The sequence below is a fragment of the Varanus komodoensis genome, unplaced genomic scaffold, assembly GCF_004798865.1.
Source record: "Varanus komodoensis strain SLA01 unplaced genomic scaffold, ASM479886v1 scaffold70, whole genome shotgun sequence".
Taxonomy (NCBI): Eukaryota; Metazoa; Chordata; class Lepidosauria; order Squamata; family Varanidae; genus Varanus; species Varanus komodoensis.
The window spans coordinates 2352781-2376350 of record NW_025336348.1 but is presented as its reverse complement, the minus strand read 5'-3'; the positions used below and the strand labels follow the sequence as shown (position 1 = coordinate 2376350).

General features: G+C 46.3%; 1 protein-coding gene across 6 annotated transcripts in view; it reads left to right on the top strand.

Moving 5' to 3' along the window:
* Positions 1 to 23570, top strand: part of PDE3A (phosphodiesterase 3A) — a 296763-nt gene that overhangs the window by 101640 nt on the left and 171553 nt on the right. The window contains exon 2 of one of the 6 annotated variants that reach the window (XM_044452151.1): positions 3853 to 4099. The exons of the other annotated variants lie outside the window; for them this stretch is intronic. Within the exon in view, the coding sequence (XP_044308086.1) occupies positions 4085 to 4099 (15 nt within the window). The 5' untranslated portion in view covers positions 3853 to 4084. The remainder of the gene's footprint in view (positions 1 to 3852; positions 4100 to 23570) is intronic. 6 annotated transcript variants of the gene reach the window in all.

The window sequence follows — 23570 nt, the reverse complement described above, 5'->3', positions numbered from 1 at the left end:
GCAGCTTAGTGGAGTAGCTGCATTGAGGTTACAAGTGCGGGAGTGCCTAGAGGTAGCCTTTTGCCAGAAGTAAAAGAATCGGGTTTTTGAGTGCAAGGCAGAGAGATTGTTCTTAAAATTAGCCTCGCAGTGGGCAGTCCTGTCTCCCACAGGGCAGAGAGAAGTGAAGAACAATCAGCACACAAATAGTGACTTTTAAATGCACCATTTCCCTACTTCCATATTGATTTCAGATATCTTGGGTAATGGCTTTTCATCATTTGGCTTTGTTGGCATCACACAACTGTTGGGAGATGCCTTTCAAAGGATGGGTAATTGAATGGGGGGCATGGTTTTGAACACTTTCTACTTATAGTACTGTAAGTTTTGCCTGGGCTATCTATTATTTGGTCTTTTTCGTGCTTCTGCCTTTCTGTTTCCTAATTCTCATGTCCCAGATTCATATTTTACAACTCATCCTTCAGTACAAACTCAAATGAAACCAGAATGATCTACAATCATCCCTCCATTTATTATCATAACAATCCAGACATAACCTGCACTGACCATCACCAGAGGAATTTCTTCCCTGTGGGTGGATATACCTAGACTTAGGAATTCTAAAACTGTGGTTCTGAACCTTTGGCCATCCAGAAGTTGTTGGATTCTAACTTCCATCAGCCTGACCACTAGGCATGCTGGCCTGGATTAATGGGAGTGGTAGGTCAAGAATATCCATCCAGCCACAGATTAGATAGCCTGTGCTATGGAAACGTGGGAAATGCCATGGCCTGGTTCAGATAGTTAGAACTTCTGAGCCTTCTGAGCCTTCTGAGCATGAGCAGGTAACCCCCCTTCACTCCTTTTTTTGCATGTCAGGGGGGCAATTTTTAAAAGCTTCTCTACCTAAGTTTTAACAGACCACAATGCCCTGTTAAGTCCATATATCACAGGAAGCTAAAGCAGAGTTTGATCCTACTTTGGTTGAACTAGCCCTATTTTGAACAAGCCACAGTTTCCTGTGTTTGGAAATAGTGGGAAGTTACGGTTTGTTGAAAACCACAAATGGAAGCCTTACATGAACAAATGAAAGGGGAACTTGCTATGCTGTGGTTCACGTCTACCATTGTCGTCTTAACTCAGAATCTTGGTTTAGGATTGTGTGTGAACCATGCTTGTGTCTGAACGTATCCCAGCACAGAAGATGCCTTGCCTTAATCCCAGACATTCAAGGTTTTTGCAAGGGTGCCTGGAGACAAAGGAATTACATCCTGCAGTACACTTCCTTACCCAGAAGTAAATCCATTTGGAAACTACCTACAGGATTTTAGCCTGAGTGACAAAGACTGAGAGATCCCATGCTTCCAGTTCCAACCCTCATCCATTCCTGTGTTTTTTTGGAACAGTTCTTTGAAAAGAAAGAGGTCAAAATTGCCTTTGTAATGCATATGCATTTGCCTTTGCCATGTTGTCCTTTGGGTTTTGCTACCAGCTCTTGTGTGTGTGTGTTCAGTCGCACAGTCATGCCCAATTCGCCGTGACCCCATGGACCACAGCAGACCATGCTCTCATGTCCTCCGCTATCCCCCAGAGTCCACCCAGCCCCACGCCCACCGCCCCAGTGACCCCATCCAGCCACCTCAACCTCTGCCGTCCCCTTCTCCTTTTGCCTTCGGTCATTCCCAGCATCAGGGTCTTTTCCAATGAGTCCTTCCTTCTCAATAGGTGGCCAAAGTATTTGAGCTTCCGCTTCAGTACCTGTCCTTCTAGAGAATAATCAGGGTTGATTTTTGGTTTAATAAAGGGTCTGTGTTTATTACTGTTCTTGGGTATGTGCTTGAAATAAAAGACAGAAACAGGACTAGGCAACAGCCTGAATAAAAGTGTCATCTGTTTCCCCCCCCCCCCCCCCGCTAAAATTGTCTATGGCATGAAGTCATGCAGTGCCACTAACGGATTGCATAATTTATCCAGGACCGCGGTGTTCCTTCCAGTATAAACATCAGTCCTTTAAGCACTGAAAACTATTTATCACCATGAACCTTCCCTGATATGTCTTCCTTGTTCTAAGACTATGAGCCTTTCTGGCTGATGGGCAGTATATAAATTTAAAAATGAATAAAATAAATGAACATGCATTAAAATAATTATCTGTTGCTTCTTATAGCCATGAGGAACTGATTGGGCCATCTGGTAACACCGCAGTCAGGGTTGGGCTCCAGCTTTAGGGGTCCTTCAGTTGGGCCCTTCATTCATCAGTGGGTCAACTCACGGGACGGCGGCAGTGGGGGTGCACCATGCAGCTGGGTCGCCTGACCATTTCAATTTGGCACTGTGTCCCCAGCTCGGGATGGGCAAATCCATCAGTTTCAGTTCGCCTCAGTTTCTCCTCTTTCCAGTCCTTTCCAGTCTAGTTCGTGCAGAACCTTGCGAATTTCTCCACTCTTAAACTGGGTTCCTCACTTAGTTTTCATCCTAAACTTTTGAACTTTTCAAAAAATATTTGGATGAAAAATCATAAGCACTTTCATGCACATTCCTCATGCACATTGCATATACTTGCCCCCAATTTTCAGATCTTTGCAAACCATCTTGCTAGGATAATGAATCTTAAATATCGTTCCTCTCCCTTTTTTGGGGCGTCCTTTGTTGGAGAACAGCATTGCAAAATTCGAAGCAGTGCCATTTTTAATCATGTCCAACCGAGTTTCAGTTTGCTTAGTAGAAGGTCCTAAGTGGAGGTTTTCCCCACCCCTTGGAGAAGCCTAGGAGCAAAATGGGGAACTACGGAATGCGAAGAACGTGTGCTGTCCAAATGGCCCCTCCTCTTATAATGCTAATGGGGATATAAAAAACGTAATAATCCATTCAAGGCATGTAGGAGACGTTGAACAGACCCCGTGCTTCCCGCCTACCCAGTGGGTTGCCCTGCTTCCTAGTTGAGAATGGCTGCTTTCTTCCTTGCAAAAACAGGGTGAATATTTTCAGAAAACAAAGCACTGATTTGACGCAGGTGATGTTGGTTTCGTGGCATGTCTCTTTGGTATTGCTCAAATAGTTCAGTGATAATTTGGGAAGGCTTGTGTACAGTACGAGGTTGTGCTGGTGGTGATAAATAGCTAGGATGCCTTGACCTGCATCCAATGGTCTCCCTTAACATTGCCTGGCTAACAAGCCAAGAGATCTCTTTGGACCACTGCACAAAGAACTGTAGACCAAATACTTTGAACTTTTTTGTAATTGAAACCAACCCACAGGGATGAGATTAAACTCAAGAGGCTGGTTGCCTTTCAAGTGCAAATGAAGGAGAGTCTTTGCCCAATAGGCTGGGATGCTTACGCAACACTCAAAGGAATGTTTATATGGTTGTGAAAATCAGCGTCTGATAGTGGACTATCAACAGACACTTCATTTATTTCGTCCAGGGCTTAAGAGGAGAGAACAATATGTTTTAAAATATAATTGTCTACATGGGAGCCTTATCTTATCTCCTTGTGGACCAGTTTTATAGTCTTCCTATTGAAGTTGTGTCAACTGGAAGCAAGATTGCGGGGATGCTGTTTCTTCCCTTTTTGGAGGTTGGGCGATGGAACAGGACTCCAGACCAAATGTTCCTTCAGTGGGGACAGGCCACTGAAGCACCTTTACAGCCCAAGGGAAGAGGCAATCCTAGTGGATTGTGATTTACTGGACAAACCTGTGAATTATCTATCCAAGGTCAGCCAAGTTGCTGATAAGGTGGTATCTGTGGGAAAGCAAAACAAAACACAGCCTTGTTACAGTTGGCTACAGCCCACCTTTTGTGATTGATAGATGCATCTTAAGCTAGGATAAAGTAAGGTTTTAGGTTCTTTACAGCTTTTTCCACCTCAGGTATCTGGTGGCATTCTCACAACTGAAGCACAGGGGATACACCTGGAAGACGACGACTTTCCCTGCCATGACAGATGCATGAGAGAGCAGCAAATGCAGGGGCTCAGGGCAAGCTCTACCTTGCCGAGGGGATTCTTTTGTCTCGGCCATGGAAGGCAGTCGATAGAAACAGTTTGGAAACTACCCTGGCTGGGAACAGCAGGATACCAAGCCCGAGAACGTACTGAGAGCCATGCCAGGAGCAGAGGCAAGTAGAGTTTTTCTTAAAGGGAAGGACAACATGTGAGTTTTAGTTATATATTGAACTGGGTGCACTTTGGAGAGGACCTCCAAATTCTGCCAGCTGCCCTCCAGGTGAGAACAGCAAGGTCCCGGGGGGCGCAGATTCACCAGTGGTACTCCCCTCAAGGAAGTCTGCATAGATTTCCAATTTGCAAGGATGCTGGGCGAGGAAAGAGTCACAAACAGGAAATTTAGCATCAGGAGAAGGTACTCTGGTGCCGGAACCATTTCCGTGGGGGATTGACTGGGTCTAGAGGGGCAGACGAGCGACTCAGGGTAAAATGCAGACAGGGTGGAGGAACTTAATAGGTGTGGAATTGATGAATATGTGTGTAAGGGGACCAAGGAAACTCCATATTGATCCAGTGCGTTGTCTGTACTTGCTGGCCATTTTCCAGTGTTTCGGAGAGTTTTCCCCAGCGCCATCTGGATTGAACCAGGGGCCTTTACGTGCAGTACACGAGCTCTGCCCTTCCTCTTTGAGACAAGGGCTGATTTCTATGTTTGGCACACTTCTGCTTGGCAGGGTTCCCTTGCCTGAGGACAGACAGCAGTTCAACAAGTCACACTTTGTGACTGGCCCTCTGCTCCATGAAAAAAAGAGCTTGCCCTGTTGGATTTCTGCAAGTTCTGCAGATGTTTAGGGAGCAAGGGCCCACTTTGAAGAAGAGCTGGCAAGCATCACTCAGCAGTCTTCTTAGCCTCATCCCTCGTTGATCAGCCTTAATATCAGCACTAGTAATTGTAATAGCAGCCACAATGTTTTCTAGCTGATGGCCAGGCACTCTAGCACATGAGAGATTTGGTGGGTGTGGAGGTGGCATTTCCTGAACAAATGCCTATGTCGGATCACAGGATCCTGACTTCTTTCTCAAGGAAACGCTGTAGCCCCGTGCTGACTCCCCTGCTGGGATGCACAGGACTGAGGCTCTGGAGGGATTCATGACCCAGGGCATTTCAAGTTCCACCAGCTGAAAGTAGGGGCTTAATCAGCAAACCACTGGGTGCAATTATCAGGGCCTGAACTATTGGAGTGGGCGAGGTGCCCCCATAATTCGCTAAGTTTATGGGAGCTTGGCTTCAGTCAAATTGAGGAGATTTCTCTCCCTTTTCGCACTCTATCGCTATGTGTAAAATATGGTGGCCTTCTCAAGATGTGCTTTCCTCGATGGTTGGGATGGTGCCGATTCAGATCACTGTATATAGTTGAAATTTGATGTCTCGCTTTTGAACTTCGAATCAGAGTGTCTGTCTGTCATCCCTGAAGACTTGCACACTGTCCGTCCTGTTTTTGAAGTAAGCTGCAGAGCATTCTTGTCTTGGGGTTTGCAGATCCTTAGTTTTGTATGTTTTGACTTCCTATCTACATGGTTAGAGTTGGACTTTCAAGGAGCCTGAAGCTGGTGTTAACGTTAAAGCCAAGCCCTGAAACATATGTAAACAGAATGCTATCTCTGAACATGTGCAAAGTTACTTTGGCTTCTCAGTAAGCCTGCCCACACATTCCTGGATTCAGAGAAGGGGCTGCAGGCCATAGGGCAGGGTTTCTTGCCCAGCTTACATCTCAGCAGCTTTTGGGAATTAACCATTGGCTCGGCGTGTAAATAAGGATTGTCCCTGGTGAATAAAATGGACCTTGGCGGGAGTAGAGCAGGGTGAGGAACTTGACCACTTCTGCCTATGTGTCTTGCATATTGCTCAGGATCCTGGGGTACATCCCACGACATGCCAGGTGTATGCAGGTGTTGGCCCAGCCTCGTGGGCTGATCTGCCTCCCCTTAACAGCTGTTCATGGCAGGATTCAGGCTGAAAATGACAGAAGCCGTGTTGATGTTGGGCAGCTTGTCTGCCATCCCTGATAGTTTGCTTATAATGTCTAAAATCATGGTTTCTTGGCACACACTTTGAAAGCCACTGCTTACGAATTGCAAGAAAAGTGGAAGGGCACCATCAAAGAAGAGGATGAAAGAGGGGGCTGATTTGCATTCATTGTACATATGCTCGTTTATAGAGATAGGTGTGCATTTCAAAATAAGTAAGGTCATTGCAATGGGAACACATGTCTCTTACCAGAATGGCTGGGCCACCTGTGTGTCTCGGTCAGTTCAGTGAGGGGCAACTTCAAGGCCCAGGTGGTGACACTTGGTGGGTCTTCATGACCAAGGAAGTGAACCTGAGCACATCTGAGCAGGTGAGCTGGTCACCCTTTCAGGGCTCTTCCTTGGGCATTGCTTTCCCTTGAGCTTTCCAGCCCAGCTTTGGTGATTCAAGAGGTTTACAAATAGTGAGAACATCACATTTTGTGCTGCAGGACCAGGCACAGTGTCTTTCTAGTCTAGGGGGTGCCTCTCAAAACTTACAAATGGACATGATGGTGAGAGCAACCCTTGACTCTTTGTCAAGTTATTTGGTAATCCATGTGGAATTCATTTGCTGTTCATGGCACAGAGTTTCAGTGGAGCTGGCCTGGTGTGGTAGTTAACTGGGTAGTAGTTACTAGCAGTAGTTAGACTGGGACTGGGGAGATGTAGCCTCCACTCTTTATGAAGCTCATGGGGCCAGTCATTGATTTGCAGCCCAACCTCACCCAGTTATTTGAGGGTAAAATGGAGACATGTAGCCTGTATGGCACATTGTGAGGGCCAAGTGGGAGGGAGGTGGATCATGTACACACTTTTGCACAAAAGTGGGATATAAATGTAGCAAGCACAACAAGCAGGTGGGATCTTCATTTTGCTTCCTATCTGTTCTGGAAAACACCAGCCCTGCACATGGTTACCAAATTGGGAGAAATTAGTGTTGAGCATAGATGGAAGAAGGAGCTGGGAAGCAGGATGTTTGATACGTAATGGAAACCAAGAATAAAATATAACAAGCTGGGTTGGAAAACTATGTTTGGCTTAAGGATGGGCTGTTAATGTTTTTAAAATAAACTCAGTTTCGAAACCTTTTTCTTTCCGAGCAGTAAAGATACTGCTTGGTTAATTATTACATAGGGCTCTGTGAGTTCCTTCAGAACTTTTGAGTGTTCCTCATAAAGTCTCTCAATAATACAGCAGGCTTGTCATGTTCTGTTACTTTTATATCATCATATGCATGCAGTCTGGTTGTTCTGTCCTTGCTTTATGCATCTCTGCTTTTAGGCAGAGATGACTCCACAGAAGGCCACAGTTGCTTCCGAGGGCTATTGGCTTTGCTTCCAAACAGCATCCCAGAGCACTATAGATGCCTGTAACAAGAAGAATCGGAAACAGCGGCCCAAGTAATGCCTTGCCCAACCGTTCCAAATCTTCTCCTACCAATGCGTCCAGTTTCCATGAGCAGATGTACAAATTAATTATGGCCATCAGTTTGTGTCTTCAGGCTCTTCCTTTCCCTCTTCTGTGTTTATCTGCCTTCCTGCGCTCCCTTTTGGCAGGGCGTTCAATTGTCCCAGCACAAGTTAAAATGGACCCTGGCCTGCTCACAGTCTTCCCTGAACACCCAGTTTTATTCAGTGATTCCAAATAAGTGTCTTTGAAGGACCACAGCACACATTCTGTACCCGCAGAAGCTCTTCCTTTGGTGCCAGATCCTTTTCAGTTAAAAAGATCAGGTGGTGGGCGATGGCGAAGACTCTTCTCGGCTTGAGATCGGGACGATTGCCGTGTGTCACAGTGCAGCCATTGCCATTGATAAGGGGCGGGCAACATTTTGGCCCCCAGCTCCCATGGCTCCTCACCACTGCCATTCTGAACTGATAAGGCAGCTGGAACTGATGAGATTTCCAGGCCGAACATCTGGAAGCCTAGAAGGTGTCAACCCCTGGTCTGGATGGACAAACCCTAATCTGACCTAAGGCAGCCCTTACGAAAAGTTACCAGAGTAGAATGACAATAGTAGTACAATTTGTGATAGGAGCATGAATTTCATATGACTAAGCGGATCTATTCTTGGCCTACTCCCCTTAATGCAGCATTCATCCAGCAAAGGCAGTGAGTCTAGAGCTTTGGAAGGTGGTTGGGCTGGGTTACCGCAGACCCATCTCATGTGTGAGACGGAGGCCCCACGGCTCACGAGTGGAAAAACGATTTGGCTCCCCTCCCTCCTATTTCTGTTTTGCTTTGTTTACAGGCTTGATCTATCTTGCATAGTTCTCTGAACAGCTCCCATGGCTTCATTCCCTCTTTTCCTCTCTGTTAAATAAATTCTTGACAGCATTTGTTTTCACCTTCATCTGTACTTTAATTCAGATTTCACAGTTGCATAGTAGCATGTTTGGTATATATCATATGGTGTACCTAACTGGACCACTGAAATGCATAATCATTATCACATTTATCACATTACATTTCTATACTGCCCATAGCTAAAGCTCTCTGGGCCATTCACAACATTTAAGTCACCCATCCAGATTTCAACCAGGCCCGACTCTGCTTAGCTTCTAAGATTAGGTAGGATCAGCCACTTCGGGCTATAAGTAGAATGAGTAACTTTTCCGGGGAGCATAGTCCTCTTCAAGACCCAGTGAACGCATGAGGACTTATTTCTGTGTAGAGTAGGAACAGTGCTTTTATGGGCAACTGAAAGCAAACAGGACACTATCAGAACTTGCTGATCCAATGTGGCAGAGTCTGAATGGAGCAGGCTGGACCTGTACTCCGTAAGCTGCCTAGAGAACTTTGGCTGCGGTAGGTGTAGAAATGAAGATGATGATGATGTAGGAATTATCCTGCCCACTTTAAGTCTCATGATTCGGACAAATGCCTAAACAGGCCTTACATTTGAGTAACAACCTGCATTTGCATGCACATTAACCGTATTTGTACTGAATGTAACCTGTGAGTGCCCCTTTGGAAGACACCAAGACAGACAAGTCTGTCCATTCCTAATGTGGACATCATGCAATCTCGTGTTTATGAAACGGCAATGTACATTTTAATTTGTAAACTACTTTAAGTAGTTGTGTGTTGTATGTGCGTAGACTTGGTTGGGTGTCAAGGCAGACGTTGCCACACACTGTTAAATAAGACACTATGGTGGCCTGCGCCAGGCCATGGTGCAAGAGATAAGCCCCAAAGTCCTTTGGAATGGCTGGGCTCACTGCAGGTGCATTCTAGAACCTGCCCCAGGATCATCAGCAAAAGGTGAGTTTTCCTTAGTAGATGAAGTGCAAGATAACCAAAGAGCTCTTTGGAATTAGGGAAAGTTGAGAATTTAATGCATAAGCCAAGATAAGTCTGGGATAAAGCATTAGGAGTCTCTCCTCTTGTGGCAGCTCTCATGGGGAAAGCCCAGCTCTCTTAAAATAATTTTGCTGCAGGCCATCAAGGCAAATATACACCAGAAGGGTGGGGGTGGAATAAAAAACCCCTAAAATCTTTGACTGCTCTACTTCTCTGGCTGGGAGAGAAGCTAAAGTGCATGGAAGAACAGTTTTCCCCCAGAATCAATCCCTGGTTACCTTGAGGTGCCCTGCCAGAACCCCTAAAGAACCAGTGTCAGTTAGTGTAGAACATGTCCTGTTGTCCTACTCATTATACAGCAATTTTCTGTGTTCCTGGACCAGTTTCCCATCTCAGTAGCTTTGGTAGTTCATTATACAGACAAGCCAGTAGTCTGTAGTTCTCACTGTGCCTAAATCACTATTCACTGTACTGAAATTAAAGATGAAACTGGGCTGGCCTACTGGGCTTTAAGGTTCGTTTGGCTCAAGAAAAGGAGGAAAGTTAATCAGAAATACCCAGGATAAGCAGATGTGTCTAAAAGAATGGCTTGAATGTAAGAATCAAGGGAGACCATTGCTTTAGACAGTCATAGGTCCACTCAAGGGAGTGCCCTTGTTAGTTAATTATTTACTTAACTTGATTTTATTTACACTGTTTGCATGCTATACCATATCTAGGTAGATTCTGGAGGAGTGAACAGTAAAAAGCTAAGACAAATAGAAGAATAAAAACCAATACATTAAAAACAAGGTCACACTAAATCAGTGGCTGGTCAGCAAGAAAGGTTTCCTGCAACAAACATGTCTTCAGCAGGCAGCAAAAAGAACATCTTGGTCTCTGCCTGACCTCCAGAGGCAGAGAATATCATAGAGATGGGGCCACCACACTGAAGCCTCTTCCAGAGGCTTCTAGTCAGGCCATGGGTTTATATGGAACCACCAGGAAAATGCCTTCTGCTGATCTCAGTGACCAGGAAGCTGGCGAGGTCCTTCAAGATACCTTAGCGGCTTATGATTCAATAGAGCAGATGTCCCCAGCAGGGTCCCTTCCAGATGCTCCAGACCACAATTCCCATCAGCCCCAGCCAGTGTGGCCAATGGTTAGGACTGATGAAGGCTGTATTCCAAAAAATCTGGAGGGGACCAAATCGGGAAAACTGCAATAGAGTGTCAGAGTCTTCTGAATCATAGGCTTCCTTGCTGCAGTTCTTGTCCTTCCCAGTGAACCATTCCCAAGGGGCTGCCCTGGATGACTCCAGTCTCCATCGTCTTCCAACTCCCTTCTGTTTTTATGCCTGAAAACCCAGGAGCAAGCTGAATCCTCCAGGCCAGTTCCTAGAGCTTCGCTGTGGTCTTGTTGGGAGCAAACGTAGCAGAAAACCCGGCACACGAATCTCCATTGGCTGATTATTCTAGTGATTTGGGGACCAGGTGACGACTTGCCACTGGAAGCTCAGCCCACGTATGATCCTTGATAATGGATGCTCGTGGGGAGGCAGCAGAGCTGTTGCTCCTTTGTTCCCACTTAAACTGGAATTCGAATGCTTTCAGCTGAGCTTTTAAATATGTGTTAAGTAAGTTGTTGGCAGGGTCATTCCTCCGATCATTTCTGGTATGCCATTTTGTTTGATTTCCGAACAGATATAGCCAACTCAGTTTATCTTGACAAGTAGCCTAAAGGAAGAAAGAAACTTCTAGCTTGGAAACAGGATACACAGTGTTATCATTACAGTATTGGAAGGACTCGCAAAAGCAGATGGGAGTCACACACCCCTTTTCCTACAAAAGAAGCAGCACCCAATAGGCAAGATGCAGCCTTTGGCACATACGAGGAGGAGTGATGTTTCCAGGTTTCAGGCCTCTGCTCCGCCGCCTCCTCCTCCCTTTTTAAAGAAGTAACAGTCATTTTGCAGTAGACAAGTGCATTGAACTACTGACTTCCCTTTATAGAAAGGGAAAGACATTCAGAATCCAGATGCAGAGGTTTTAATCTAACACAGAGAGGAAACACTTCCTGACGACAATTTATACATAAAACAAGCCTCCGTCTGTCTGTCTGTCTGTCTGTCTGTCTGTCCTCCTTTCCTTTCTGTCTTCCCTCCTTCCTTCCCTCCTTCCTTCCTTCCCTCCTTCCTTCCTTCCTTCCTCCCTTGTTTAACCATGACAAAGTGCTTGTGTTTCAGAGTTACCATGTAAACACGCACACCATGAGGGGATCTGGAGTTGCATCTCTCCAGATTCAGATGTGCAGAAAGACAATACTGGTAATTGGTTTTGCATGTGTCTTGTGTTTTTGTTGGGAAGTGGGCCCAAACTGGTTCCCTTGACTCCTTCTGTGTAGGTTGCGTATGTGTCGGAGTCGGGTGCCCGGGCTGGCTTGTTCCCACCAGTACTTCTGCAGAAGATTAGGAAAGCAGAGAAACAGCTGTGTGAACCAAAGTTCTGATAAATAACATCAATGAGCGAATTAGCTTGCTTTTTATGCTTTGTGCTTTGAGTGACTGCTGGGTTTTTCCCATAGCCTATTTTCTTCTTCAGGTTCAGCAGTGTTTGCTTTCTTAAAGGGGAGAACTGGGGAAGAAAGCTGTACACCCAAAGCAGTTATATTCAGGGACAATTCCACATGGCTTTGGGGATCTTCACAGGAAGTGTTAAAGTCCCACCAGGACTATGAACTAGATCATTTTTCTAAACAGGAAAAGTTTCCTATAGGAGTAACTCCACCCACCTGTTGGCCGTTGACTGCCATGAGAACATAAGAAAAGCCATTTTGGATCATACCACTGGTCCATCTGATCCTCCATTATATGCCTACAGTGGCCAGACAGTTGCCAATGGGATCCCATACACAGGATATGAGTACCTCAACCCCCTTCTGCCCAAATGAATTCCATTGTTCAACTATGTGAAGCTGTGTGAAGATGTACTTACTTTTAATCTGTCCTGAATCTCCCTCCGGTTAGTTTCACGGGATGACCACAACTCCTAGTCTTGTGGGAAATGGCAGAAAATGTCTCAATGTCCCAAGTGTTTCAAACACCTTTATCCTGCCTAAGCTCAAGAATCTCAGCTCATCCTATGAGCAACCTCATAGGATGGTTGCTCCAACCCGTTGATCACTTTAGTTGCCCTCCTTGGAACTTTCTCCAGGACTGTGATGTCCATTTTTAGGTACAGTGACCAGAACTGTACACAATTTTCCAGGTGTGGTCACACCAAAGATATGTATAAGAGCACTCCTTGTCCACCTTCTCCTCAACAGAAAGTGCTGCTTCCTGTTCAGGACCTTGTCGGCCATCTGTAATCTCCACTGATTTTGTTTTGCTCTCTTGGTTGTGGCACTTGGTGAGTCTCCCTGCTTGACTGTCCAGTTCCAACTCCTCCTTGATAGCTCCTTATATAAAGCTTTGGTCTCCTAGAAGTATGTTTTAGTCCGAAATACGAGAGAAGAAGAGCCCCTCTGTTGCAACCTACATGGCAGATGTAGCGCCCCCATCTTCAGGGGGTACCTTCCTGAGCTTGGATGGTAGCTAGCACTGCATTGTGGGAAAGGCAGGTCAGAATGCAAGCACTCTCATAACCTAGTCTTCCATTCTTATATGCCTTGGGGACTATGCCACGACATGGTCCATCTACCCGAGTCACACAGAGGTACTCATTTTACACGAATGCCAACCAGGACTGGCTTGGACTCCTGCCTCGCTGGAATTGATGCTCTCTCTCGGATTGTGTGCAGCGAGTGTTCCCAACATTGTGCCTTCTAAATTTTTGGACCATACATTCTGTCAGCTCAAGCCATTGATTATGCCGGCTGGGACCGATGGAAGCTGTAGGCCTAAATGTTTGGTGGGCATCCTGTTGGGGACTGCTCGAATGGCCTCGCGGAATGTAACTGTTCATGTTTAGAACTCAGTCCCTTCATGAAATATTTCAGAAACTCCTTAAAACTCCACCAGAGTGAGAACAACTCCACATCTAAAAGGCAGGTCCTGTTTTCTTCTCGTTTTCACTTTTTCCTGTAGAGTAGGAACAGTGGATTCTGTCTGGATTGGGAGCCATGGGGGGCACTTTTAGAATCTGGATTTCTCCCCCGCTTCCCGGTATTGAGGCATAAACAAAAGAGTTGAGAAAGGAAAGATACGGACAGAGATTTTGAGTTACGTGTGTTTGTACCTGAATGCAGATCTCCAAATTGGATTTGAATGTGCAAAATCCAGCAGCATTTTACAGATATCCAGAAACTTCCTAAGACATTTCATCGGGCTTATTAAAACTTCCCTGCACCCCTACTCACCCATTCCTCTTGCAAATTTTCAAGTGCCTAGTTGAACAGACCAGTTTTGAAACAGTTTTGCTTCAGGCAAAAGTTCACACTAAGTGCACGCATGTTACCTTACAAAGACTGTCTCTGTTTTGGACCCACAACGGGCTTAAATCTTGATAGTGTTGTTGCTCAGAGTCTCACGGGCCAAGAACCTCTGTAAATTGCACAGGTGGGAAAGCCTTGTTTTCAGAACGGCGCCTCTGCACAAGTGAGGATATCAGCACAAGCCTCAGCTCCTGTGTGACACACACGCACTGCATGACACATACATGATAATCCCTCCTAGCCCTTGCAGTGTCATGTGTGCACACACACGGCACGTCCCTTAAATGGAGTGTGAGATGTAACCGGCTCCGTGCTTTGCCTCTGCCCATAGGTATAAATAGCAGAGCGTCATTGCGCTCCCCAGACGCTGCATCTCTCATTCATGCAGTACATCTCCTTTCTAGGTCACAAAGCTTTGAAGATCATAAGTGAAGCTGCATCGGCTATGAGACAGCGAAAGCACATGCGCGCGCACGGACATATTCCCACTGCTTCACAAACCAGAGAGCAGCGCACGTGTGCGGACAGCTTCTGGAGCAGTCAGTCCCAAATAATGTCTTCGGAGGCATGAATGTGCCACGGGAAGCAAATGTATGGATTAAAAAATCTCTTGTACGCAGATACAAGAATACAAGCCTTTCCCACACGGAGAGGTTTCCTGCTGCATCTGTGCATGAATCCATAGAAACATAGAGACTGAGCGTGTAGAAGGGGACTCCCCGGCCATCTAGTCTGACCCCCTGCTCCAGTCGGCTCCGCTCACAACATGCCTACCATGTGCATGTCTAGCCTATCCTTGAACTTCCCCACCAGTGGGGCTTCAATCAGCTCCCACGAAAGCCCATTCCATACCCTCGGGCTCCTAACTGTCAGAATGTGCTTCCTGGCATCCGATTGAACCTTGGCTCCTTGAGCTTGGCAATTGGTTCTTTGGTTCCCTGAACTTGGTTCCTTGAATTCTGTGGCGTGACTTTGCTTCTTTCCACTAAGCCTGGGCCAGCATTGTCCTTCTTTATGTCCTCATTCCATTTAGATTCCCCTTTTGAAGAGGTGAAGGTGATTCTCCCCTTACATTTGATCCTCACAACAACCCTGTAAGGTAGATTAGACTGAGTGGCACTGACAAGCCCAGGGACACTGATGGGAAAAGCGGGGATTGGAACTCGGGTCTCTGAACTCACCACTCTTATTCCCAGTCCAAGGCCACAACCTGTTCTCACCAGTGATATATTATTTTAAAATACCTATTTAAAAGTTTCATATTCTACACAAAGGCAATGCACAATTTAAGTGCTCCCAAACATAGTACAGATTTGGCTGATAGCAAAATAAAGTGCAAGTTAGTAGCACCTGCATTTATTTAATATCCCAAGCGTCTATCATCAAAGCAGCTCACAGAAATGTTCGAATGATGCCCTTAGGGAGAGCCAGTGTGGCACGGCAGTTCGAGTGTTTGATCCGGGTTCTGGTCCCTGCTGGGGCCATAAAGCTCACTGAGTGACTTTGGGCCAGTCCCAGATGCTCAGCCGAATCCTCCTCGCAGGGCTGTTGGTTGTGTATTGAAAATGGAGCTGTGAGTGCCTCGCATGACGAAAAAGGTGGGCTGTAAGTGTAATCTAATAATAATATTTGGAGTCTCAGCCAGGGGAGGTTCCTCATGCCAGTTTTGCATCCTGGGAGCTGACTTCCCCACACAGGGCTAGCCTCTTCTTTAGGCAGAGTGAAGCAGTCACCACAAGCGGAGGAGCCTTGGGAGATGGGGCGACAGTGAGGTGCTGCAGGAAGGAGCTTGGCTTGCCCTCCCAGCTTGATGCTTTTGGGAACACTGGCAGATGCTGCCTCCCAGGTGGTTTTTATCACAGCGGATGCCAGAGCGGATGCCATCTTTTTCTCAGAGCGGATGCCATCTTTTTCTTTGCCTTGGGCAGCAAAATGTTTTGGCCCAGCCCTGCCCTCGGCACCCGCGGGGTAGCTGCTCAACTCCTGGCCGAGTTGGCCCCGCTTGGGCTGACGCACGACCCTTCCCAGAAGGTCCTGTGTCCTCAGCCTAGGTGGACCCACACAGAATGCTCTGCAGGGCTGAAGAACAGCCGGTTGGCGACACCCTGGAGTAGCGCCATGCAAGCACAGAGCAACCCAGAGGCCTCCTCTGGTCCACCGACAAAGCATCCCTTCCCTCTGAGACATGGACCAAGCCCTTTCCCCGGTCTCCTCCATCCTCCAGATGGACAATGCATTCCCACCTTGTGAACTTTCTCAGGAGGAAGGTTGGGGGAAACTTCTAAGGACAAGCGTCAGAGATGGCGGTGGCTGGCAGAGCCCCTACCCACGGGAGGACTGCAGCTGCTTCTCCTCCTTGTCTTGGCAGCCATCTCTCCAGACTGCCGTTGGGGACCGAAAGAATCTAAAAAGAGTCCTCTGTAAGCCGATGTTCCTGGGAAGGGTCACCATGGCTGCAGTTCAGACTGAGGTTCCCACCTTTTGGACTCAGCACTATAAATAGCTATTGTACTTTTTATAAGCCGGCTGTGCGGCATTTGCGTTTCCATCAGCCCCTGTCCCCTCGAAATGCACTGGGGTGGTGGTGTGGGAGGGAGGCCCAAGTGGCAAAGGGAGGTCTGGACTCTTCTTTAAAATAGACGCACACAGCATAAAATTGGGCTAGGTCCCAGTGCGGTAATTGACTCGTGACACTACCAGCTGAACAAACTGGTTCAAACTGTTCTCTCTGTGTCAGAAAATCTAGGAGGAAAGTGAGGCAGGGGGAAAAATCCAGTGTGATGGAAGATCTCTGGGTAAAACCTCCATCCTTCATCCCCATCTTGGTCTCCTTTTAACCAGAAAGGAATCTCGGAGTGTTGAGACAGGAGCAATGCAACTGCTCGTATTCTGCAACCTCACTGGAATGCAGGAAAATGGCAGAATTTTGATTTTGAGGACAGAATTCAGCTCCCCCTCTCCCAATGTCAGCTTTTATTTAAAGTTCTTTGAAGCAAGCAAATAGCCCTAGTAGCTGCAAAAGGTGGCAAAGAAGCTTCACTGACCTGCATTCATCCTTGTCTTTTTCAGTGACTAGTGATTCTAGAATAAGAAGTATATGCAACTTGTAGGATCTGGGCTGCAGAATTCATTTTTTTTCATGCAATATTTGTTGCATTATGGTGGTATAGTGGCAGGAGTAAGACTCATGGTGGGGGGGGGGGTCTAGAGGATTAAATGTGGCCCCTGAAAACACCCACCCCTGAACTAGGGCATAAATGGAGCAGAGAGGCAGATTTTTATCCCTCAATCTTTGTTCCTTTCTCCATACTAATGTCGATCCTTTCAGATAGAGAAAGAATCTTCACTACTAGAGGAACGTTCCACATACTCACGCTGGTCTCCGTCATCTCTTCCACTCCCTAAAGCTGCTTCGCAATGCTTGAAAAGCAGCCAAGCTGTGGGTGGCCAACGGGGCAACATCAGTGGTGGTTCAGAAGGATGGTTTTGGTCTGGAGGTCCCCAGTTGCCATCTCCACTGTGCACTCCACGAAGAAATGAACTTAGTAGCTCTACGTTCCTGGGTTTCTCAGACCGGATCTGTCCAAATACACCAGTGTTTCCTTAGGCATCAAACTGCCTTTCCCTGGATGAAATATCCCCATTTCTTCCAGGTTTCCTCTTTGGATTCAGCATCTTCCTCCTGGATTTAAATCATGCGTCTTTAAGGGCATGCACAGTTAACACATACCAAGCACAGTGTGGGTTTGGCTGAGCATCTGAGACCGGCCCAGTGGGGTCTAGAACCTGGATCTCAAGGGTCCCCCATCTAACGCTGTAACCACCATATGAGATGTTACTCGCCCTGTTGTTGTTTGAGGCTGGGGGCCAGGAAATGTGTTGCAAGTTTTTCAGCGGGAAAAGGAGCTCTTGAAGAGTTTGGCATGCTTCCTTGTTTGTTTAATTGGTTTGTGGCTTGTATATTTGCTTCCTTTATTTTATGTGTGATTTTCTGGTTGTTATCTCCCCATGCCTTATAAACAGGAGCAGCATTCACATTGCAGAGATAGCTTGTTGCAATGAAAAACAGCAGCACCGTAACTTGAAGAACAAGACGCGTTTTGCTCTGCAACTAAAGGCACAGTCTTGTGTTTCTGAGAGAGCTGCCTGGGAGTGTAGCATTTTCCAGAGACCCTCTGTTGGTTGTGGGGAGCTCTGTCTTCCAACCTGTGTTCCCACCTCCTCAGCCTACCGTAGAAAGATCAGCGGTGGCTGCTTTCTGGGTTCTGAATGTGTTTTTCCGGAAGGGAATAAGAGGGTGCCTTGGTGGGCTGGGAGGAGAGAGAAGGGGAGCAGCCAGGATGCAGGCTGTTGTGCTGGGCCTTTTGTGGGGATTGGACCTGCTTGCCCTCCAGTGCAACCTTCTAAAGTTGACTTAGATTCTCGTTCAGAAATGGAGCAAGGGAGGGACTGAAATTCACAGCTGATTTGTCAAGGTCAGCAAACTCCGAGATAAGCTAGGCTGTCTCTGAGAAGCAGTTTCAAGTTCTCTGCGTGGGAAAGTCTAGTAAGCTAGTTGGTGTCAGAGTGGACGGATCCCACATCATTAGTCCAATCATATAATATCAGGTTAAGAGAGGGCAGGAAAACTGAGGAGCATCTGATGCTCCATGTGATTGGTCCATAAGTTGCAGGTGGAATTGGCTGTCTTTGGTTTGGGAGAAAGGAGAGGTATTTGGTTTGATGTTGACTTTGTATCATTCAGCTGTGCTTCCCTAAAGGCTGGTATTCTAACTTTACTTGTGCCTTTTGTGATTGACTTCTGCAATGCTATTTGGCTTGTCCTACAAAGTCAGCCTAGCTGGTCAGCTTTCACACAGTGAAGACTTTTGGTTAGAAATTTTCTGTCCTAATCTGCTTGGAAGGAGAAGAATGGCCATGACACATCTCCCTGCAGTACACAGATTATTCGGAGTGCCTCTACATCAAAGCTCGGCTTCAAGAGGCCTAAGGTTGCACCTTAAGCCATGCTTAAAAGATCAGGTAGGTGGAATCCACATCAAGCTGCTGTTCCAGTGCACTTTCTCCCTTCACAAAAGGGCCATTAAAATCAAGTGCCCCATGGGAATTATCCCAGATTACGGAGGAGTAGGCAAAGCCTAGTTCTGACCAGACTTCCCCTCCTTTCCTTTCCCTGTGCAGCCGTATAGCACCGTCATGGAAGGGTTTCCATATTAAAACGTAGGCACTAATATTATTTGCCCCCAAAACAATAATGCAGGTTTTGTGCCAAGGACAATTACATTCTTTGCTCAAGAGAAATTGATGCAACGCTTTATGGGGGAAAGGAAAGGGTTTTTCTGCAGTTTAGGTTAAAATCCCATCCGGAGAAGAACTGGGAGCGATGCTCGGCTTGCTTTTTCAAGTTGAGCATGAGAACTTATTAAAGCTTGTGTTCTGAGCCAGGAACTGTGAAGCTCAGTTACATCTCTACGCGTACACGAGGTGGTCTGTATTGGAGGAGCACAACAGACACAACGTTTGCTTTCAACAGCAGAAGCTGAACATGTTAATACTGCAGTTTGAGCCACAGAGCTAACCTGCTATGCAATGAAATTTGACTTTGCCTAATTTTCAGGCTTCCATGGCAATGGTTTGCTATCTCTGCCAGAGGGGGGAAAGGCATTGATTGCTTCTTCATGTGAATTGAATTAGACTGTGAAAGTTAAAACTGCAATTGGATTTGAGAGACAAGCAGGCAAACAGGCTGGTGGGAGGGAGACTTTACTCTGGGAATCAGGGCTTGTACTGCTTTCCCCTGTCCCATCTGAGAAGCCTGAAAATGATGAAACAGTCTATCAACTGTTTTAAAATTTATTGGACTTCAGGTCCAGCAGATTGGTACAAGAAAGGCAGAGAGAGACTTTACAGCAGGCACGATCCGTTTGGGGAAGATTTTTGGCTCTTGGCAAATTGCTGAAGGCCGCATTTACACACGGAGAAGAACGAGATGATAAGGCGAGTGGTAGAACGGATTGTACCATTTTGTGTTTTTTGAATGTTCCTCTAGGTTCCAAAAAAGCCCCTTGCTGCTAGGAGTAACTAGCGCATCAGGGACAGAGGGATGGCATGGTAGTGGAACAGTTAGGGCCGGATCCCAGGCTTGGGTCCCACAGTCCAGCGCCCTGCCCCTCCCACAGATGACCACACCAAGAAGGGAGGTGAGGGAGCCGCCCTGGCTTCAGGACATGAGTCGCATGGTGTGCCAAGGATGTGTGAGAAATCTGTTTGGGGGTGGAATCCACTGGATTCCCTGGGCTCAGCTCGGCTCCCCAGACTGTGGTCTGCCTTGCAGCACCCTGTGTCCGAGCTCCTGGCAAGCTTGACCGGCATTTTCGGGGTGCTTGCCAGGAGTTGAGCCCCATTCTCTGCGCAAGCAGTGGCCCTCTTGGCAGGAGTAGGCAAGGAAGAAGGTCGGCTGCCAGGGGTGCCCACTTGTGCTGCCCTTCTTCTGCGTCTTGCGGCTGCTTTTGACAGGAAATGTTGCTCTTTGCACAACTGGGCATCACAAGTGTTTGTGGACTTCCTTTTGGTGCAGCTTGCTTTGTAGGACTGTGCTGAGCAGAAGTCTGTGGGTGCCCGGGGGATGGATTCCCAAAGTGTTTGTCCCAACCCTACTCAGAGCTGCTGGCAGTCACTTAGCATCCTTTCCTTTTTATTTTTACAATAATCAGCTGCAGCCCAGGCAGGTACATGGTTACAGGTGCTCACTTTATTCCTCTAACTTTTAACATATATTCCCCTTTTCTACAAGGACATGGAGCTTTAAACATCCCAAAGCCAGCTGCCATCAGTAAGCAAGCGAAATCGCTTAGCATTTGCTACAGAAGCAAACTCCATTCTGTTCCTGAAGCTGTGGAGGTGCAGCAGTTTAAGTGAGTTTATAATGCAAAACTGCACACAATCAGGAGTAATCAGGACTGGCAAACCGTGTCTGATTTTTAGTACATCAGAAATACAGAAGCAGGTGCAAGGTGCAAGATGGGTGCTGCTGCTGCTGGTGGTGGTACGGGAGAAGAGCTGTGCGATATCCATGGCCAGCAAGACTGCTCTCCCTCCGCTCCCAGATGTGTAATTGCTCTAATGTGCACCTGAACACATTTTGTGCTGTTGCCCAAAAATGGTGCCATGTAAACCAAGTTCTGTGCAGTCGGGAATATGAACTTCCAATTGTTTTATTGGTTTGTGTCACATCTTGGGAATGCAGGGCTGTATCAGATGTTTGTGCAGGTGAAAATAAAGCTTCATGCCAGCCCTGATACACAGAGGAGAGGTGGGAGAGAGGAAACATGAACAGTACAGTATATGCATTTTCCTGCATTATAGGCACACGCATACAGTTCAAATAGGGAGCTTCTTCACCAGCATTTTTTAAATAATACATTCTAATGTGTTTTGGAGGCGTTTGAGTATACCAATCCATTTTTCATTTTGTCCAGGGATAGTAAAATGCTTCATGCTCATGTCCTTGATGTCAGAAAAAGTATGCTTAAATCCAAGATAGACGAAAACTACCATAAACAGTCAAAGTTAAACTTTCACTGTTAAGATTTAGTATTAAAGAGAGCCAGTGTATTGGATTGTTCCAGGTACTGACACCCCGATTACTTAAACCTGCCTGTCTAGGCCAGTCTTCTTTTGAAAAAAATGTGAGGATAGTTTTTCATACCAGAATGTTGCTTGGACTTAGGGGCAGAATCAATAGATTCTGGAGGTGCTTTATGGCCCAGGATATTTTATGCAGTTTGTTTTGAGGGAAAAAAGTTGCTGGTAGATCTGGGTACCTTGTCCAGGTGTCAGAAGGCAGGAATGTCATGAGAGGTGATGTCACAGGTCTACTTAGTTTCAATTCTGCACTGTAAAGTGTGCTTGGGGTAACTTTGCACCCCTGACTGACTTGGAGAGGGCTTTAATTTGCAAATTTTTGTTAGCACTCCGGTTTGGGTTTCCCCTAGTAACAATACTGTGTTGTAGGTCCTGATATAGTCGCAGAATTAAAAATATAGTTTGCCCCCCCCCCCCTTTAATTCAGGACTCCTGCATCATTCCTTTTGTACCACCATAATTAAAAATGTGAGCTTTGGGAAGAGTTGATGGATTGATTCATTTTTATTTCCCTTTGAACGATTCTGACAGTGTATTCTTTGTCAATGTGATTGTTGTGGTTAAAAAAACCCCAAAAGCTAAACAAAACCGAACAAACAATATTCAATCATGTTTATTTTAAGCCATTTCAAGAATCAGCGTAGAACTGTAGCAGTGGGATACAAATCTGAGAAAGAGCAAGAAATGCTTTGCCATATCCAGCCAGGGTCCAACACTTCAGTAAATAATCCAGTCTGATCTTGTTACATCCTCCTGCTAGGAGGAATGCCAAATGGCCGTGGATGCAGCTGCGAAGACCCCCAGCGTTGTAGGCGGTGGATTATCTTTTAAGTATCTGTGAAGTACACAATCTAGGAGAAGATGCTGTTAAACAGTACAGTCATACACTTGAACGCAAAAATATTTTTGCTGTGTTGGAATGTGGGCCATGAACCCATGGGGGTGTTTTGTGGGGGGGGGTGTCATGTTCGTGCAGATGTGACATCAGCGGGCTGTGAGGACTGAACTGTTGAAGCACCAGGGGGTGGGGGGATGCAAGGGATGCGGCCTCATCCCTGACTTTCACTGTGGGAAAAGCCTCACTTTTGACCGCACAATTAGTCCTTTTGCAGAAAAATATTTCAAAAACCCTTCTTGACTTCCAGAAGTCTCTGGCCGAGCATGTTGGTTCTATTTGTGGTTTCATGCCGCCTTGAAAACATTGGGCCTTTTCTGTTGTTGTTTTTGCTTTGTTTTCACTTACGAGGCCTTCAGTCAAACTCTGTTTTTTTAGGTTGCACGGCTCCAAATGAGTCACTTGGGAGCAAGAGTGCAGCCCAAGCACCCATTTTGTGGCCTGCGAGAAAGAACCGGACGGTGACTTCTCCCATGCCTTGTCCACAAACTCAGTTCGGGGGATATGGCAGCAACTTGCAAGGCCTCTGAAGGCAGCAGTCGAGCTTAGGGGGCTCATGATGCATGCAACTTTGTCCTCCAACCCCTTGCGGCATCCCCTCTGCCCCTGCTGTCCAAGGGGACAACCCCTTCCTGGGCTGGCCCTACCTGTGTGCTCTTACGCAGGACCCAGTGGAACGCATAGAAGCAACATAACACAACAGGAGTTCATTCATTTCAGCAGAGCCTGTCCAAAAACAGACCAAGGACATTCCATAGAAAATAGGAACTCCCATGGATTACATTTATTTCACCTATTGTTTAGGAACCACCTTTTAGCCCCAGAAGGGTCTCCTCTGGTGCTTTATAGGATAACATGTAAAAAATGGTATCTAAACAAAGGGAAACTCCTCTTTAAAAATAGGCCTGCTTAAAATAAAGTAAAAAAAATTGAGTATGTGAGAATATTGTTAGTGCAAGCCCTAAAATCTTGAAAGAACACATTTCCTGACACTCTTGTAGGTCTCAAAGTATTCTAAAAAAACAAAGTTCCTCATTTGCCCAGCAGTGAAATTCTGTGTCATTTGCCCTTCTTGTAAACAGTTCAGGAGCATCGACTACACATCTTGCCAGACTCTTTTCATAGATTTTTCTCCATTATTTTAAAATGTGGACCCTTCCTCAGGCCTGGGGAGTATCTTACCAACTGTATTTGTGCTGGTATCATATATTTTCACAAGAGATATATGCCTTTTCCTTCTCCGAGGAAGTGTGACCAGATAACCTATTAGCTTTGTCCAAAATGCTATTAATCTCTCATCTGAAAAATCCAAGCAATGTGAT